Source organism: Balaenoptera musculus, chromosome 14 (assembly GCF_009873245.2).
Source record: "Balaenoptera musculus isolate JJ_BM4_2016_0621 chromosome 14, mBalMus1.pri.v3, whole genome shotgun sequence".
NCBI classification, from domain to species: domain Eukaryota; kingdom Metazoa; phylum Chordata; class Mammalia; order Artiodactyla; family Balaenopteridae; genus Balaenoptera; species Balaenoptera musculus.
The window spans coordinates 64,224,093-64,245,530 of NC_045798.1; the positions used below are offsets into that span (position 1 = coordinate 64,224,093).

A 21,438-nucleotide genomic window follows, 5' to 3' on the forward strand; every position below is an offset into this window, starting at 1 on the left:
AAAACAAGGGGAAAAAAATCTACTTTTCCTACCTGGTGTCTCAACTCTCTGGTAGTGGTAAGGGTTTACACAGACTTCATCCTTTTTAAGATTAAAAGCATATTCGCAGTTTTCAATTGCCTTGAGTTCATGATGACTGTGAAGATCAGGCCAGCGCCATAATCGGCAATATATTACATGCGGCAGTCCTTTCCGATGAGATACCTGAAGACGACCATCAAGAGACCTATTGGGAAGCAAGGGAAAAGAAAGGTGGGAACTTTAAAAAAAATAAATGTACTCAATTGGGATAAATTAGTACAGTAAGAGCATAAAGAAAGGAATGACAGACGTTTAGTTAGTTTTAGTGAGTACAAGGAAGAAAAATGTGTTATCTAATGGATCTCATATAAAAGTAAGCAGCAACACTAGGGTATGTTTCTTATAAATATGCTACATAAATGACTCAAATGTCAATGAACAGGTAACCGCTTAGGGAAAAAGTGATTTTTTAAAAAAAGTATCATATAGCTATACTTGAAAAACTTCTGTCAACAACTTCCATCTTTAGTGAATCAAACTCTTATTTAGGGAGGCTTTTAAGGGCATTATTTCTGTAGGTGACAGAATTATCAAAAAAAAGAACTAGTGTGAAGAATGATAAATACCAACAATGATGTAAAAGTAACTTACTAATAAAACTAATGTAACTCATTACCCAGTTGTGACTGTTTTGAGTACTGAGGTATATTTCTATACAGCTCACACATAAATGCAGATGGTGATGAATATGATGAGATGAAATGGACCAATACCAATATGCTCAAAAAAGAGAATAAGGTGATAAAAAAAAAAGAAAACATAAAAACGAGTTCGCCTGGCATTAACTGTGATATAAGGGGTTCAGTAAATAAGTATGTACTTATTAGTATACAGATGAGATTTAGATGATAGCAAGAAATTTAGCAAAAACTGGTTATGTATCTACTTAAAAATTAGGCCAACAACAGATTATAATCTAACCTCACACTAAAATGAGAATATAGTTATCAAAGTTTCTATTCTTTAGGGGATGCAATAATTTAAAAAAGATTCAAAACTAGAATTTCATTGATAAAACATCAGCTGAAACATTTAAGATATTTTTAATACTGGCAAGCAGTTATTTTAAATGCCATGCCTTATTTTACATTAAGGAAACATCCAAGGCAAAATTATACTAAGCAACCCACTATAGGTCTTCCAAAACACCCTCCCTCCCACAAGATCTCTAGGATTCGATAGAGGGCAGAATATTCACCTGGTTTGTTCAGAGAAGCTGTAAAGGCCTGTTGTATCCCACTGATCTATCGTATTTGGTGTACTCAGTCCCCAAATTTCAGAGCAAGTGCTGTGCATAAATTGAAAAACAAAAAATTGATGTGAACATGGAAGCATGGTTATTCAAATTACCATGATGTAAAACATGGAAAATGTACAGAATACTTCCTTCACCCAGAAAATATACATTGCTTCACTTTTTCACAGGCATTTAGTGCTGGTTTCTATATTTTCTATATGAAGGAAGCCAATAAAATGGAACATGTGACTCCAGATAAGTTATGATTATGTTTTTAAAATGTGAACACCAATGCTCTCTGGCTTAATGAAATCATACCTATGCCTTTTCCAATTTCTTCTACTCACAACAAAGGATCCTATGCCATTAGCCTTACTAACAGTGCTTCATTTTATAACCCAGTTTTTTAAAAAAACTTATCTAAAAATGGATGTCAACTAGTATTTTTAATATAGGTAAAATTCCAATTGAAATAGACATATACCCACAGTTAAGATTTCCAGGTTATTTGTTTGAGATACATATATATTCAGTTTTACTGAAAATTATTATTGCTCTCTTATTACTGTAAAGGACAAGGAAATGGATTTTGAAGTCATTCTAGCACAGCATACTACCTTAAAAGTTTTAAGAAATTGCTATGAGGACTAAAGATACATGAAAGGACAAAATTCATAAAAGATAGTATGAGTATGACAAAGTTGCTATATCCAGTTTTTCTCATTAATACACCTGAAAGGCATACACCAGAAAGACCTCAAAATTTTTCTTCCACATTTCTTTCCAGAACAAGGGCAGCCCAGAGATAAGTCTGCCTATTTTCCCTGCCACCACTTCATCTGTGGGAGAAGAGAAGAAAACGAGAAAAGAACAGGAGCTTAAAAACAGTCTGGAATGGAACTAATGACAGCCAAAGGGGTCTCAGTTATAAGTCATACTTTTAAAATTAGAGTCAAAAGATAATTTCTGAAACTCTATTCCATTTCTTACATATTACAAAATCATCTAAATTTAAAGGAAGAGAAAGAAATACTTCAAAACAACTTCTGAAAATCAAATTAAACAACTGGTTAAATTCCAGATGTATACTTTGCTAATGAGCTAACTCAATCAGCATTTCAAAGGGCACTGGTGAAAACTGCTGTCTTCCTGTGGCTGGACAACACATCAAGTGGGCTGCCGGGCTTCAGGGCTTCAGGGCTTCAGGGCTTCAGCGCTACAGGGCCTTTTGCACAGTCACTGGGCTGCAGAAACATTTCACGCCATACTTTGGAGGCTACAGTAAGTATAATACTGGATGGTTTTTAAAAATACATTTTTAGACACTTTCCAGCAGCTTTCTGAGACATTTTACAGATTCTCTTGGTTTTTAGGCTTCTAACTTACACTTCTCAGACTACAAAAGTCAGAAAAAAACAAACTGGAGGATAATTCAGACCTTTCCTTTTTTCCCAAAGGTGTACTGACTAAACAACCATGACATAAATGGTTCTTTAATTCGGATATTTATCAAATATCTACTGGAAACATACAGCACCATGTAGTTTAAAACACAATAAAATCAACTAAATTCTAGAGTCTCATGAATCTGTATTTAAACCTCAGAAGGAACAGTATGCATCTTACTCTTCTCTCTTTGAAAATAATTTGAGGAAAAAGATTGATAAAAGAGAAGATAATGAGGCTATTCTGCTCTTATGAGACTAAAATGAACATTTCACTCAAGTAACTCTGGAACTGACATGAGAACCAGAATGTAATAGGGCATGAAGAGCTTAAGTTGTGCTTTATTCAAGCCTTGAAATATATCAGAGAACAATACGCAGTAGTTGTTAAAAACATGCAATTAATTTAGAGGCAGAAGACCTAAATCCCAACTCTAACTCGGCCACTTTCCCATTGCCATCACAGGGTATATTTAAGCCCCAGTTCTATTGATCATTATAATCTCTCTCTCACAAATTGGAAGGTTTATTTAAAAATAATAAATTTGCTTCTATCAAGTAAAATTTTTCCTTGTTTATATAAAAAAATTTTTTTAAAGAATCAATTTATAACAAAATATACAAAGCACCTAGAATAAATGTAATTAGAAATGTGTCAAAACTACACCAAGAAACATTTTAATTATTACTAAAGAACAGAAAAATCAACTGAGCAAAGAGAAAAACATACATCTTCCTAGACAGGAAGATAACATCATAGCGATATCAGTTCTGACAAATTTATATATTTGATGCACTCAATAAAAATTTTAAAAAATTGTTTAAGGGGCTTCCCTGGTGGCGCAGTGGTTGAGAATCTGCTTGCTAATGCAGGGGACATGGGTTCGAGCCCTGGTCTGGGAAGATCCCACATGCCGCGGAGCAACTAGGCCCGTGAGCCACGACTACTGAGCCTGCGCGTCTGGAGCCTGTGCTCTCCAACAAGAGAGGCCGCGATAGTGAGAGGCCCGCGTACCGCGATGAAGAGTGGCCCCCGCTTGCCGCAACTAGAGAAAGCCCTCGCACAGAAACGAAGACCCAACACAGCCAAAAATAAATAAATAAAAATAAATTAAAAAAAAAATTGCTTAAGACCCTGATAAAACTGCCTGAAATATAATGTATCAAAATAAACAAGAATGACCAGGAAAACTCTGACAAAGAAGAAACTGGCCGTACCAGATCCTGAAACACATTATAAATCCTCAGTAATAGAAATAGTATGCAATTAACAAAAGAATACACAAACAAAACAGAATAGAGGTTCTGCCAGTAGAGTAGCCTCAATTAGGCAAATCTTCCTTTGGATAAAAATGAGAGCCTCTGAACAAAATATAATAAAATTAACTATTTGAAAATACAATAAAATCAACTATTTGGTAACAGTGGAGAGAGACCAAAAACAGATACAAATTGAAGGGAAGTCAGCCTTTGTAAGGGGGGAACTGCACTGGATGAGAGCTGCATTTGTGTGGCTCTATATCCAAAGGCACCCCACAGTGTAAGCTACCCAGGGCAACTAGACCTTAAGCAGAAAACAGCAGTTTTAAGGACCTGCAGAATCAGAGGGTGGATTTGGGGCTGCCGGAAAGGCTGGAAAGAGAAGAGGGAAATCCCATAATGAAGGAAGCCACGAAGGGAAAAAAAAATCTGAATAGGAGTATGAACTCTGCCCAGACCCTTAAACTATGCATGTGGGAGAGACTGTGGAGGCCTGCTGAAAACCAGTGTTCGAAAGTCTGAAAGAACTAAGCTGAGATTTCAGCTGTTCCTTTTCTAAGAGGCAGTTTGGACTCTGAGGTCACCCAAAACTATCTGTTAGAACAAAAATCAACATTCTTCAGAGAAAGATAAGAGAATTTAGCCTCTAAAATATTTTGTCCCAAATATCCAGTATAAAAATCACAAAATACTAAACATGTGAAGAAATAAGAAAATGTTACCCCCAGTAAAAACAGACCCCCAAGATGAATTAACAGACAAGAATTTTAAAGTAACTATTATGAATATGTTCGTGGACTTAATGAACAGATGGGAATCTCAGCTGAGTAATGGAAACTATAAAAACAAATTAAATGAAAACCCTAGAACTGAAAATTACAAAATCAGAAATTAAAAATTAACCTGATGGTTGGAGAAGACAGAAGAGTTGGTGAATTTGAAGATGGATCAATAGAAATTATCTTATCAGAACTGAAATAAAAGACTGAATAACAAAATAAACAGTCTCAGTAACATGTGCAGTCCCAGAAAGAGGGGAAGCAAGAACAAACAAGAAAAACATTTTGAAATAATAATGGCTGAAAAATCTTCAACTTCAGTGAAAAACTAAACTTAAACTTCCAAGAAACTCAGTGAATACCAAGCAGTTTAAATACAAAACAAACAACCAAAAACATATTGGGCATATCACTGTCAAACTCCTAAAAACAAAAGATGAAAAGAAAATCTTTAAGCTGGTGAGAAGCATAAAAACTCTTGGCACAAAGGACTCCATCCAAACCCCTGCAGTTAGAGACGTGACCAAACTCTAACATGGTTTCTAGCAACCTAAAGCCTCGTCCCTGGTGTGACCCAGACCCTTCTGAGTTCCTGCCTGGAAAAGCTCAAGGCTGCCAAAAGAATTTACCATTTGCTCCAGCCAATACTGGTCCATAGGCCCCTGACCTCCTTTTCCTAGAGCATCTATTTAAAAAGCTTACAATTGTAAATCCTTCCTGTCTCTTTGAAATGTATACATGACTCCTACAACTCAGGAGTGGAGGACCTGAAAACCATTCCTTTGAAATGTAACCAATCACCAGGAAAAAATGGGGTCTCCATCTTCCAGTCTGCCCTCTGAGGGAAGGCAGAAGTTTAACTTCCGATAAATGCCATTTAGCAGACACAGATGGCCTAAATCACACGGACACTGACCAAACCTCGTACCCACTTTTTGGGTAATTTTTCACTTCCCTGACTCTGTTCCAGACCCCACTCATCACCCCCTTGCTACTCCCTCATTCTCCCAGTCACCTCTGTGCAAACTGGAATTGGGTTCAGATCTTACCCCTACTGGAATGGTTACTAAATAAAATCTGTTTTTACCACTTTTAACCAACAATGTGCAGTTTTGTTTAACTTTGACAGCAGCCAAACCAGAGCAATTTATACATGTAAAGGCATAAAGACGTGAATAACAATTTCTCATCAGAAACAATGGAAGCCAGAAGATAATGGAACAGCAGCTTTAAAGAGCTGCAAGGAAAAAACAAACAAAAAAAACCCTCAACCTAAAATCTATAATCAACAAAAATATCCTTCATAAAAGAAGTCAAAACAAAAATGTGTTCAGATAAACAAAAACTGAGAGACTTCTAGCGGACTTTGCACAAAGAAATGCCTAAAGGAAAATTCTTCAGGATAAAGAGAAATGACAACAGATGAAAACTCTAAATCAGGGGGAAATTTTTTTAAAAAACTAGAAAGTATAGGTATGTAAGTAAATATAAAAGACAATATTCTGTTCGTCTCTTAATTTCTACAAAAAGGAGATGACCAACTACAGAAAAAAACTGTAACTCTAAAAGCATGTAATTTATGACAATGGCAGCAGAAGCAACAAGAGGTGTTTAAAAACCACTACATTATTGCAAAGCTAAAGATGCATATTGTCGCTGTGAAAGCAACTCCCCCCCACACACACAAAGGGCAAAAGAGATGTAACTAAAGAGCATATAGAAAACTAAAATGAAATACTAAAAAATAAGCCCAAAGGAAAGAAAGGAGAAAAGAACAAAAAACAGATAACCGAAAACAGAGTAAAGAGTAAAACAAAGAGTAAGTCCAACCCATCAATGATAACGTTATACATAAATACACCACATACTCCAATAAGCCGGAGACTTGTCAGAATGAATACAGGATGCAAAATGTCTACAAAAAAAGATGTACTTTAAATATAATATATGGATGGGCTGAAAATACAAGAGCGGAAATACATAGTTCATACAAGCAATAAGTTTAATAAAGCACAGTACCAGAAATAATAAGACTTCAAGTCTAAGAATATTACCAAAGTAAAAACAGACATTAAGAGGGACAATTCATCAGAAAACATTAACAATCCTGTAAGCATTTAAAAATACAGTTTCAAAATACATGAAGCAAAAATTGACAGATCTAAAGGAAGAAATGAACAAATCAGCCATCAGAGTAATCTCAGTAACTCTTTGGACAGTCACACTACCCAAAAAAAAAATCTATGTATCATAGAAGAGCTGCACAATACTATCAACCACCTTCTAACTGACATTTATAGAATCCTCTTCAAGTGCACATGGAATATTTAAAAAAGAGAGCAAAACAGTGCCTGACAATCAGCTGGTGGGTGGGTGGGTGGGTGCCTGGTTCTTTAGAAGAGGCTAGAAAACTGCCTAAAGTTTTCTAGAAATGATAATTTCTTCCCAGAAATGGCTTTCAAATTACATCACTCAAAAAACCAGACCAAACTTAGGACAATTTTCTCTTCCCTTCTAAGTCTTTGTGTATGGGGACATGTAGTTCAAGACCTCCCAAGGGAACTCTATCAGTTTTCATCATTATGTATTTAAAAAAGAATGGCATGTAATGAGAAGTCATCCATGGATCCTATGGTATAATCAGTGTTTTTTGAACAAAGTCAAAGGACAAGATAGGATCTAGCACCATAACAATGTCTCAAAAAATACTTGATAAATGAGTGAACTTTATGGGAAATTCCTTTATATAAAACAGATAAAAGTAGAAAGGTTCTATGCTTACTGTAGGCATTAAACAGAAGCACAGAATAAGAGTGAGACAAGAGTACTACTTCCTTTGCCTTCCCTTTAGGCCTGAGGCACCTCTATTTAACACTGGGATCCAAGAGAAACTGATCAATAATTATCTGGAGTCAACAGCCAATGATCTAAGATCAATGAACTATTTCAGAGAAATGGTTTGCATTATTAGGTATCAACTGAAAGTTAAATGAATGAATAATCTACAGAGATCTAAACTGAGTTTACTTCTGAGTTACATACTGTGAAGTCCTTGGTTAAAAAAAATACGAGAGAGACCACATGCTGAGGCCAGTTAATTTTAAAACTTTGAAATCCTATAGATTATGTTCTTTGGCCATAAGTGAATTAAATTAAAAATCAGTGATTGAAAGATACTTACAAAAGTCCCAAATATCTGGAAATTAACAACATACATCTAAGTAACCCATGGGTTAAAGAAGAAATGACAAAATAAAGTAGAAAATACTTTATATGATAAGGACTCCACAATATAAAAAATTGGGGAAAGGGGGCTAAAGGAGAATTTATTGCTTAAATGTTTATATTAGAAAGAAGAAATATTTTAAATTAATGACTTAAGTTTAGTCAACAATGATATAGTTCTAATTAACACTGTACTGGAGGTCGTAGCCAGTGGCGAGAAAAAGAAAGAATATTAGAAAGGGAAGAAATAAAACTGCTTTTTTACAGCCAAACTCAAAGAAATACAGAGTAGAATGGTGGTTGCCAGGGGTATGGGGGAAATGGGGAGATGTAGGTCAAAAGATGAACTAAAAGTTCTGGGGATCTAACGTACAACATGGTGACTATAATTAACAATACAGGCATACCTCATTTTATTGTGCTTCACAGATACTGTGTATTTGGTTTTTTTTTTTTTTTTTACAAATTGAAGATTTGCCCTGAGTCGAGCAAAATCTAGTGGTGCCATTTTTCCAACAGAATTTGATCACTTCATGCCTCTATGTCACATTTTGGTAATTCTCACAATATTTCAAACTTTTTCATTATTATTATATTTTTTATGGTGATCTGTGATCTTTGATGTTACTATTGCAATTGTTTGGGGGAACCATGAATCACACCCATCTAAGATGCTGTATGTGTTCTGACTGCTCCACCTACCAGCCATCTCTGCCCCCACCACCTCCCTATCCCGAGACAAAACAATATTGAAATTAGGCTAATTAATAACGCTATAATGGCCTCTAAGTGTTCTAGTGAAAGGAAGATTCGTACATTTCTCACTTTAAATCAAAAGTTAGAAATGATTAAGCTTAATGAAGAATGTTATGTTGAAATCCCAGATAGGCCGAAAGCTAGGCTACTTGCACCAAATAGTAAGCCAAATGGTGGATGCAAAAGAAAAGTTCTTGAAGGAAACTAAAAGTGCTACTCCTGTGAACACAAAAATGATTAAAAAAAAAAAGCAAAAACAGCCTTACTGCTGATACGAATCACCAGCCACAACACTCCCTTAAGCCAAAGCCTAATCCAAAACAAGGCCCTTTCTTCAACTCTGTGAAGGCCAAAGGAGGTGAGAAAATAGCAGAAGAAAAGTTTGAAGCTAGCAGAGGTTCCTTCATGAGGTTTAAGGAAAGAGATGAGTCATCTCTGTAACATCAAAGTGCAAGGTGAAGGTGCTGCTGTAAAAAGGACACCAAGGTATCTAGAAGATCTAGCTAAGGTAACTAATGAATGTGGCTACACTAAACAACAGACTTTCAAAGTAGACAAAACAGCCTTATATGGGAAAAAGATGCCATCTAGGACTTCATAGCTAGAGAGAAGTCAATGCCTGGCTTCAAAGCTTTAAAGGATAGGCTGACTCTCCTAATGACTCTCTCATTAGGGACTAATGCAGTTGGTGACTTTAAGTTAAAGCCAATGCTCATTTACCATTCTAGGGTCCTAGGGTCCTTAAGAATTATGCTAAATCAACTCTGCCAGTGCTCTATAAATGGAACAACAAAGCCTGGATGACAAAGCCTGGATTACAACATAGTTTTTACTGAATAACTTAAGCCCACTGTTGAGATCTACTGTTCAGAAAAAAGATTCCTTTCAAATTTTTACTGCTCACTGACAATGCACCTGGTCACCCAAGAGCAATGATGGAGAGGTACAACGATATTAATGTTGTTTTCATGCCTGCTAACACAACATCCATTCTGCAGCCCATGGATCAAAGGGTAATTTTGACTTTCAAGTCTCATCATTTGCGAAATACATTTCGTAAGGCTGTAGCTGCCATAGACAGTGATTCCTCTGATGATCTGGGCAAAGTCCACTGAAAACCTTCTGGAAAGAATTCACCATTCTAGCTGCCATTAAGAACATTCACAGGAGTTTGGAAGAATTTGATTCCAACCCTCGTGGATGACTTTGAGGGGTTCAAGACTCCAGTGGAGGAAGTAACTGCAGATGTGGTGGAAACAGCCAGAAGTGAAGCCTGAAGACGTGACTGAATTGTTGCCATCTCATAAGACTTTCACGGATAAGGATTTGCTTCTGATGGATGAGCAAAAAAGTGGTTTCCTGAGATGGAATCTACTCCTGGTGAAGATACATTGAAGGTTGTTGAAATGACAACAAAGGATTTAGAATATGACATAAACTTAGTTGATAAAGCAGCAGCAGGGTTTGAGAGGACTGACCCCAATTTTGAAAGAAGTTCTACTGTGTGTAAAATGCTATTAAATAGCATTGCATGCTACAGAGAAATTGTTCGTGAAAAGAAGAGTCAATCGATGTGGCAAACTGCAGTGTTGTCCTATTTTAAGAAATTGCTACAGCTGCTCCAAGCTTCGGGACCACCACTCTGATCAGTCAGAAGCCATGAACATCGAGGCAAGACTCTCCATCAGCAAAAAGACTACCATTCACTAAAGGCTCAGATGATGGCTAGCATTTTTTTTTAGCAATAAAGTATTTTTAAATTAAGGTACGTACACTGTTTTTATTTTTTAAGATATAATGCTATTGCACACTTAACAGACTACAACATAGCATAAACGTAATTTTTTGTATAGACTGGAAAGCTAAAAAATTCTAGTGATTCACTTTATTGAGATATTTGTCCTATTGTGAGGTCTGGAACAAGCCCACAGTATCTCCAAGGTATGGCTGTACTGTAACATATATATGAAAGTTAAGAAAGTAGATCTTAAAAGTTACCACCACACACACACAAAAAGGTAATTATGTGAGGGGATGGATGTGTTAACTAACTTAATTGTGGTAATCATTCTGCAATATATATGTGTATCAAATCATCATATTGTATACCTTAAACTTATATTTTTCATATGTCAATAATCTCAGTAAAGCAGGAATAAAAACCCTTTTTCTGAACAATGACATAATTGTTTACATAGAAAGTCTCTGAAGCAACTTCTAGAACTCATTAGTGAATTTAGCAATGTTGTAGGATTTAATGGCAACTTATAAAAATCCATTATATTTCTATTACAGCAATAAACTATTTGAAAATTAAAAATTTAAATTCCATTTACAATGGTGTCAAAAACATAAAATGCTTAGACAAAAGGTTTAATGCAAGATGTGTAAGACCTGTTTACTAACAACTAAAATTCTTGCTGAAAGATATTAAATAAACCTAAATATATAAAGGAATACAATATATTAGATTAAATGACTTAAGATATCCATTTTCCCTAATTCCCCAATAATATTTGCTCTATTTTTTTCAAATCCATTGCAATCATGATTTCAGCAAGATATTTTTATAGCAACTGACAAGCTGATCTAATACGTATATGGAAATACAAAAGATCTTGAAAAGCAAAACATCTGGAAAAAGAACACAACATGGATGAATCTCAGAAATATTTAGTTGACGAAGAGAAGCTGAACATGGAAGACTAGATACTGAATGATTCCATTTACATAAAGTTCTAGAAGGGGCAAAACAAATTGCAAGTGAAAAAAATTGCAACAGTGGTTGCCTCTAGGGGGAAAGAGGATGAAAGAACTTTCTGGGTGATTGAAATGTTCTGTATCTTGATACACTGTATATGCATTTGTCAGATCTAATCCTACTAAGCATTATGATTTGTGTACTTTACCATTTGAAAATTTTACCTAAAAATACAAACAAGGAAAAAGAAGAACTTCAGACAATGAAATAATAATCAAAATGGAAAGTAGCAACAAAAAAAAATTCATGTTTATTTAGTATACAATAAAGTTCCCTAAGAATTGATAAGGAAAGATCTCTAAAATATAAATTAAGTGAAAAAAGTGTACAATATTTTAGTAAGCTACTCCGTGTAAAAAAGGACAATTAAAACTATCTTTAAGGGGCTTCCCTGGTGGCGCAGTGGTTGAGAATCTGCCTGCTAATGCAGGGGACACGGGTTTGAGCCCTGGTCTGGGAAGATCCCACATGCCGTGGAGCAACTAGGCCCGTGAGCCACAACTACTGAGCCTGCGCGTCTGGAGCCTGTGCTCCGCAACAAGAGAGGCCGCGATAGTGAGAGGCCCGCGCACCGCGATGAAGAGTGGCCCCCGCTCGCCACAACTAGAGAAAGCCCTCGCACAGAAACGAAGACCCAACATAGCCAAAAAAAATAGATAAGAGCCTACTTAATAAATAATAATAAAAAAATAAATTTAAAAAAAAAACTATCTTTAAGTATTTGCACATGCATATGGGAAAGATACACACACACACACCATGAACAGGAGTTACTTGAGGTGGGGAGAGGGAGGGAAGGGTAAATTTTTCGATGTCTGTTTGTTCTGTTTTTATGTATGCATGTACACATAAAATATATACAGATTTTTAAACCACGTGAATGTACTGCCTTTTACCAAATTAAACAAATCAAACAAAAGAATACTGCCACAGAATAAAATGTAAGTCAAGTCGTCTTGACATTTCTATTAAAAGATATGCTTCTAACCTTAGATAACTAAGAAGTACAGATTGTTATTTCCTATTCTGCATCATTTCAGCTCACTTTGGGCATTACTAAAGGAGATAATAAAATGCCAGCCTGAGCCCTGTTTATTCTCTTCTAGCAAAATGTCCTCTCTATATAACATCGGCCTTTGGTACCCATTTTCTTCCACGTGCATTTATGTCAACGGCCCCTTCCTAGCCACCTTTTGACTTAACTACTAATTCTTTTTTAGGTATGCCTAGCAAACCAGGTCAATTTTTAAGACCTAGTAGTCTAGGGGATTTAAATCAGGTGGTTTTAATCATTCCCTCTTCCTTAAAGATTCTTACTAACCAAAGTTTTTATTTATGGGGAAAATAATCCCCATAAGACCTTGAGCTGCCAAAGGTCTTTGTATACCTACTACCTAGCAAGCAAGGTATCTGGTGACTAAATTAATATTTTTATAGCATAAAAACTGGACCACAACGTTCCTAGGCACACTAAATCATAATACTTTAAATAACAGTGGGGAAAATGACCTCTCAGGTTTTCAGTTTGTTCACAAGGAGTGGCAAGTTACAACTGCAAGTATGTACAGTTCCTAAAAGATATTAAAAGAAACGAACACAGGAAAAATGTTAGAGAAATAGCACTGATTTTAACAACTATTTTATAAAAGTCTTTTGCACATTCCTTATTTCAATAAATCTAAAATGCAACATTATCTTGTGTTAAACTTAAAAGGAAAAACTTCCAAATTTATTTATATGATGCATCTCAAAGTGAAAAAATGTGCATCTTAAAACCAATGAAATATGTAATAGCAATTACCTTCATAAGTTAGCCACTACATGTCAGGTACTATGTAAGACTTTAAATATATTATGGACCTTATAATCACCTGTAAGCTGTGCATTATTATCTCACTTTAAATTTGAGGAAACCGAGCCTCAGCGGGATAGTAAAACAATCTCACCAAGGTCAGATTCCTAACAAGTGGCAGGGCCAGGATTCCAGCCCACTCTTGTCCAACAATGCTGTCCACTCCACCAAGAGCTTTCTGAGCTTTTACTTTCTCACCACCTACATCAGCATTTCTGTGACTAAAACCTGGGGATCCCTGGGCACCTCAAATATAGTACTTGTGTCAAGGGTCTGTTTGGTTCCTACAATAACTTTTTAAGTTACATTTTTATTCTGAGTAAATAGTAACTTTACATAAATCTTCTAAACACATATTCTGGATAACCTGGTAAGCACTAGTCTTGTTCTGCTGCATCATCTCGGTGTCTGGGTTTGGATCTGGGTTTGACAATCACCTCAGCACCAAAGGTAAGTAGAGAGATTGACTTAACATGTAAATGATGAGATCACTCCAAAAAGGCCAAATGATATCAGGATGTGCTAAATAAATTATGTTTCATAGTAGTCTTAGAGAAAAGAGGTAGAGAATTTAGCAACACAGGGCACATGGTAGTATGCTGGCCTCAAAAGAACCTTAGTCATTCAGCAGCACAATCACAATGGAAACAGAAAATCAATATTAATAAATCATTAACTTGATGTTAGAATTTTCTTGGTTATAGAACTCAGTATAAATCAACCTTTTGATAAGCATAAGTTTACACTAAATTATGTTTCTAAACATTTAAACAGGGCTTCCCCGGTGGCGCAGTGGTTAAGAATCCGTCTGCCAATGCAGGGGACACGGGTTCAAGCCCCGGTCCAGGAAGATCCCACATGCCGTGGAGCAACTAAGCCCGTGAGCCACAACTAATGAGCCTGCGCTTTAGAGCCCGTGAGCCACAACTACTGAGCCTGCGTGCCACAACTACTGAAGCCTGTGTGCCTACCGCAGTGAGAAGCCCACGCAACGCAACTAAGAGTAGCCCCCGCTCGCCGCAACTAGAGAAAGCCCGTGCGCAGCAACAAAGACCCAATGCAACCAAAAATAAATAAATAAATAAATAAATTTATAAGCATTTAAACAACATTGAGAAGTCCACAAGAAATGTCTGTACATTACTTGAACGTGAAACGTATCAACCTGCACAACACCAAGCTGTTGACAAGTAGTAAGGAAGAGAAGGATGGGTCTGAAAACATTAAACTCATAAAAATACCTGCTAGGTGAAATCCACATATCCTAAAGAAAGTATTACACTTTATTAATTACAAAATTAACTACAGTGATAGCACTATCCCATACACATTAGCTCAACATCTCCTAAATTTGACTATCTGACTTCAGGACAGTCTAAAAACTCTTTAGTTTTAAAAAATACCATGCTAATTGGTTAAAAACAAAAATTGGTCTCAGATAAATTCTACCTGCCTGATCAAAATTTGATATTGTTCACCAATGCAATTAACATAGAATATCATAAATTTATGTTGAAATAAGACGTAATAGACCATAAGTCATCTACGATGCTGTCCCTGCATCAATTCACAGACAGATGAGCAAGCATGTCCATGTTAGAATATCATGCAAAGTCCTGCAATCCTTTGTATGGAACACAATTTCTTAAAGGCAGATTATCAACTGTGAAACTTTCTTGCTTACATAGACTGAATTTTAAAAATCTGGGAAAAAGAGGCTGGAACAGCTATTAAAATCATCAGGACACTAAACTGCCAAAAAAAAAAAAAAACTCTATGGCATATAGTATATTAATTGACCACTGGACTAACCAGATGACTTTGTAGTAAACCTGGAAGAAATCCTTATAGAATTGCCCTAATAATCACTTTTACAATAATTATCAGCAAAACCAAAACATTAAAGCTTTTTTTCATCTAAGAATAAACCTTTGAAAAAAGTTAAAATTTAAAATCTAGTGTACAATTTACCAACCATATATATGTATAGGTATTTTATACACACATCTACATTAACATTTTGAACTTTGGTTCAAACAGACGTTGTTTGTTAATTAATATACTTTTTGAATTAAGGACGTATATTTATTTGTATACTTGTTATCAGGAGATAGAAGAAAAGTAATGTGAACTAAGCTCAAGAAAATAACACTGACTTTGAAGGCTCATACCACAGAAGCATATAAACCATTAAACAAGTTGTACTGTCCCTATAGTATTTGCACAATTTACTGCAGCAGTTAAACCACCAGTGTCAAAAGTAATAAGCCTCACTATGTTTTACTAATTCATTATTTTTCACGAACTTCTTGTCTAAAGAGTATATTTCTTCTACAAATCAAAAGGAGTAGGATCTAGACTGTCACTGGGGAAACCCATATAAGCAATGCTGAACACTGAGTAAAATGAAAGGGTTCAACAAAAGAAACTTCACTTGAGGCTCCAGCTCGATTACTGATGTACTCATGAAATACGGACTTCTACGGAATAATCTGTAACCACCCATTCAAAAAAAAAAATTTTTTTAAAGCATTCCTGTTTTTATTTATTTTTTTAAAATGTATTTATTTATTTATTTTTGGCTGCTTTGGGTCCTCGTTGCTGCGCGCGGGCTTCCTCTAGTTGCGGCGAGCGGGGACTACTCTTCGTTGCGGTGCGCGGGCTTCTCACTGCGGTGGCTTCTCATGTTGCCGAGCACGGCCTCCAGGCGCGTGGGCCTCAGCAGTTGTGGCACACGGGCTCAGTAGTTGTGGCCCACGGGCCCAGATGCTCCGCGGCATGTGGGATCCTCTCGGGCCAGGGATCGAACCCGTATCCCCTGCATTGGTAGGCGGATTCTTAACCACTGCGCCACCAGGAAAGCCCTACCCATTCAAAATTATTTCTACTTATAACAGATCAGTCCTTCCATTTTGTATATGACTAGCAAGACTAAAAGTTTATATCACCTCAGGAATCAAGAGCTGATAGCTGTAATAAAAAAATAAAGTCTCTGTAAGTATACGTACTACGTGTGTCTGTATACTTCACTTCATCACCATTATACAGCTGAGGGATGGGCAACGGAAAAAAAGAAAATGCCTACCTCCAGATAGTTTTTAACCTTCACTCCATCACCAAGAAAGGAGCTTTAGGTACAACCTTGTTCTTAACGAATTAGCAAAGGATACAAGTGAACAATTAAGAAATTTTCATTGGCTACAGAAAACTTAAGCAAATTGCCAACATTTATTTTAAGCATCTGCTATGTACCTGGCACTATTCAAAGTGCTTCATATGTATTATCTAATTTACACTCATATCAACCCTATAAAGTGAATTAACATGACCATTATTTTCATATAAAGAAATAAATATGAGCAGCTAAATAACTCAAAAGGTCACAAAGCTATTGAGGTAACAGCCAGGATTTACATCCACTTCTGGCTGGCTTAAAAGCCTGAATTTTTCAAGGTATACTTCTGCAAAATGATGGTTTAAAATCTGTAGTTTCAAAATTTTATAGGAACATGTATTAACTATGTTTTCTTATTTTCTGTATCCTTGATACTCTGGCATTTGGAGCCTTGATCCTGGAGAGACTACCCCTCCCAGGTCTAGAGATGGCAAGGGACTTCCTTGAGAACTCACCTTTGAATACAAACCAACCGATCCAGAGCTCACACCCCTAGCTATTTAATCAAACTCTGACACACACCAAGCCAATATTCTTCCTGCCCTAAATCACCCTAGGGCTAGGTACTGGACAACTAGGAACCACCCCTACAGTCCAGAGACTGGCCAAAATTACTAAAACTATCTAATCCTAAACTTAACTCAGCATATCTACCCAGCACTGTCATTCCTTCCCTGGAAAACTCCAATAAAGGCTCTGAGCCATGCTGTCCTTGCCCCAATATCTATTTATCAATCCATCTTATTTTTTGATGCATTCAAAATTAAGTCGTAGATACTTCCAATCTAGACCTTAAAGAATGCGTATATTGTTAACTAGAGCTCACTGCTCACTCTTTTTTTGAGGTAACATTTACATAGTGTCAAACAAATCTTAATGGTACCATTTTGTTAGTTTTATCAAATACATAAATCGGGTAACCCTCCGTCCTGCCAAGAATTCCCTCCTACCCCTTTCTCAGTTAATCCCTGTAATCCCCTCCCCCACCCCCAAAGGCAATCACTGATGTGGTTTTTTTTCCCATGATAGGCCATTCTGGTGGCTGTGCAGTGGTATTTCACTGCTTCACAATTTGCATTTTCCTGATGACTAACAATACTGCACACTTTCCATTTGCTCAGTGGCCCTTTCTATTGTGATGGAAATGGGCAATCTTTTGCCCATTTTTAAAATCAGGCTATTCCTCTTCTCATTACTGAGTTACAGAAATTCCTTATAAAGTGTGGATACAATCCTCTTGTCAGAAATATATTTTGCAAATATTTTCTTCCACTCCATGACTTGTTTATTCATTTCTTAATGGTTTTTGATGAAATACTTTTTAATATTGATGAAGTCTAACTTAACAACTTCCTCTTATTGCTTTCCATATCCTTTAAAAACCCTTTGCCTACTTCCAAGTCACAAACGTCTTCTCCTATACAAGCTTGATAGTTTTAACTTTTAGATGAGAACTATGATCCATTTGGAATTAATTTTTTTGAATGGTTTAAGGTGGGGCCAAGGTTCATTCTTCCAGATGGAGAATCCAGTTCTCCCAGTATTAGTTATTGAAGAATTTCCTGTCCCTACTGGATTGCTTTGGCAAATCTGTCAAAAATCAAACAACCATATAAGTATCTATTTTAAGGTACTCTATTTTATCCCATTTATCTGTTTGTTTTTATGCCAGAAACACAATGTATGATTACTGTGGCTTCACAGAAAGTCTTGAAGTCAGATAATTTAAGTCTTCTAACTTTGTTGATCTTTTTCAAGATTGCTTTGGACATTCTAGGTCCTAAATTTTAGGATAAGTTTGTATATTCTTTGAAAAACAAATATATTTTTAGGGTTTGATGGAGATTGATTTGATTCAGATTAAACTGGGAGAGAACTAACTTAATACTACTGAGTGCTCCAATTCACAAACATGGTATGTCTGTCAATTTATTGTATGGTAGTTCCAACACGAAGGTTGTCTCAGGGTTGGTCTCCATTGGTCTCCTCCTGAGAAAGGGTCACATTTTCTTTGCTCTTCATGCGTTGAGTAACTTAAAGTCTGTACGCTGGACACTGTGAACATTACATGATGGAGATGCTAGATTCTGTTATATTCCTCTAAGTGTTAACTGTTCCTGTTTTGGCAGGCAATTAACTTGTTCGCACTCAAACTCTGTCTTTGAACAATTCCAATTAGTTTTTCACCAGCCTAGTGATTTCAGCAAAGTTTTTAAGGAAAATCTGGGGCTCCCCTTCTGTGGCTCTCTTCATGCCAGAATTCTCCTCTCACTCTTCATCAACTGTGGTTGTCCTAAACTCTGATCTCTGCTTCTTCAGGACAGAAAAGGCGGGTTTCATATTGAAATTGTAGCTACCCTGCACATTCTGCATGGATAAAAGCTATAAGAACAGAAAATTCACCTCATGTCACTTGTTTCTTCCAAGGGTCAACTCTCCTTCAAAATGTCTATTTTGTTTGTTCATTCTCTAGTGCCTTATTTTTTTTCTTTTTCTTTTGTGCAGAGTTTATAATTGTTATCTGAGGGAGTCTAAGTTTGATAAAAGCATATCTGGCTATATGAGAAGAATTCTCTCCCCATTTGTTTAGTCTTCTTTAATTTCTCATTAAGGTTTTGAAATTTCAGTGTACAGATCTTATGTCTTTAAAAAACTGTATTCCTAGGTATTTTAATTTTATTGGTGCTACTATTCATAGAATTCTTAATATTACTTCCATTTGTCTGCTGTTAATATTTATGAATATCTATGAAAATACAACTGATCTTGTAAAATGAAGCCTTGCTAAATTTACTTGTTTACTTTAGTGACTGTTTTTGTAGATTCCTTAAGGTTTCTTACATAATCATATCATCTACAAAAAGCAAGAGTTTTGACCCATTCTTTCAGATATTTATGCCTCTTATATTTCATTTTCCTGCCTCACTGCACTGGCTAGGTCCTCTACTAAAATAATGAATTGAAGAAGACACAAGAATGAACATCCTTGCTTGTCCTACTTCTGATCTTAGGGAAAACATATTGTAAGTATATTCTGTTTTGTTTTTTTTTTTAATGGTTTAGCCACTCTGTGAAACAGCTTGACAGTCTCTTTTAACTTTATTTATTTATTTATTTTTGGCTATGTTGGGTCTTCGTTTCTGTGCGAGGGCTTTCTCCAGTTGCGGCGAGCAGGGGCCACTCTTCATCGCGGTGCGCGGGTCTCTTACCGTCGCGGCCTCTCCTGTTCCGGAGCACAGGTTCCAGACGCGCAGGCTCAGTAGCTGTGGCTCACAGGCTTAGTTGCTCCGCGGCATGTGGGATCTTCCCGGACCAGGGCTCGAACCCGCGTTCCCTACATTGGCAGGCAGATTCTTAACCACTGCACCACCAGGGAAGTCCGAGTAAGTATATTCTTAAGCCGTCAGTTTTTCTTAAATGTCCTTTATCAGACTGAGGAAACGTCTTTATATTTCTCATTAGCTGGGAGTGTTTGTCATGAATGGATGAATTTTTGTTAAATGCTTCTGACCAAGTAAAGTGATCAAGATTGTTTCTCTCCTTTGTTAGTGCTGTGCATTACACTGATTAATTTTTGAATATTATAAACTAACCTTGCATTGTTGAGCTAAATCTCACTCGATCATGATGTGCTCTTTGTATATTGCTGGAGTATATGTTTTGTTAACAATTTTTTAAACCTATGTTCATGACAAGTATTAGTCTCTAAATATTCTCCTTTTGGTGCCATCTTTGTCAGGTTTTGCTATCAGGGTTATACTGACCTCATAAAATAACTCTGTTTTTCTGAGTTTCTATGAGAATGATGTTATTTCTTGCTCAAATGCTTGAATTTACCAGTAAAACCAACTGGACCTGGAGTTTTTTTTGTGGGAAAGATTTTGATTATGAATTCAAGTTTTTTAATTGATTATAGGGCTATCCAAATCTTCCACATCCTCTTGCACCAGCCAGGGTAACATGTTTTTAAAGAAATTTGACTATTACAAATTATTGACATAAAGTTGTTTAAAATATATCCATAGTATGCTTCTAATGCCTGTAGGATCTAGCATGATAATATCTCTTTCATTTCATACATAGCTAATTTATGGTTATGGGCACTCTTTTTTTTTCTCCATCAGCATTATAGGAGTTTATTCAATTTTATTGATCTTTCTAAATAATCAGCTTTTGGATTTATCATCTCTGTTGTCTCTTTTCTAATCATTGATTTTCTGCTCCTATTTTTATTATTTCTTCCTTCTACTTACTTTCCATTTTCTTTGACCTTTTTTCCTAGTTCCCTAGGTGACGTCTTAGATAACTTTTCTTTTCTAGTATAATTATTTAAAGCTATAAATTTCCCTTTAAGCACTGTTTTAGCTGCATCCCACTTATTTGATATGGTATAAATTGATTATCATTCAGTTGGATATATATTCTAATTTTGTCCATGGTTCTCTTCTAAATGACCCACGGGTCAAAGAATTATAATAATTTCCATTTTTAATATGTCTTGCTGGTATTAATTTGTAATTTTGTTCTACTGTTGGCAGAGAACATACTCTGTTGATTTCAATCCTTTAAAATTTATTGAGACTCGTGCCCTGCAAATAGTCTTTCCTGGTGATGTTACCAAGAGCACTTGAAAAGACTGTTATTATACTGATTTTAGATTTAGATCTTCTATGCCTTTACTTACTTTTTTGGTCTAATTGAACTCTCCAACTATTACCACAAATTTGTCATTTTGACCCATTAATTCTATCCAGTTTTACTCATGTATTCTGAAGCTTTTTTTATTAAGTAGATATACATTTATGGTTATGGCTCCTCAGAGATATCGTTTTATAATCTTCTGACCCTCTCGCTTCTGCAAAAGGTC

General features: G+C 36.0%; 1 protein-coding gene across 5 annotated transcripts in view; it reads right to left on the reverse strand.

Moving 5' to 3' along the window:
- The window catches only part of SMAD2 (SMAD family member 2), a 102,128-nt gene that overhangs the window by 41,080 nt on the left and 39,610 nt on the right, over positions 1-21,438 (reverse strand). For all 5 annotated transcript variants that reach the window (XM_036874880.1, XM_036874878.1, XM_036874876.1 and 2 more), the window contains 2 exons: positions 1,280-1,369; positions 33-226 (listed from right to left, as the gene is read on the reverse strand). In XM_036874880.1, coding sequence (XP_036730775.1) covers positions 33-226; positions 1,280-1,369 — 284 coding nt within the window. The remainder of the gene's footprint in view (positions 1-32; positions 227-1,279; positions 1,370-21,438) is intronic.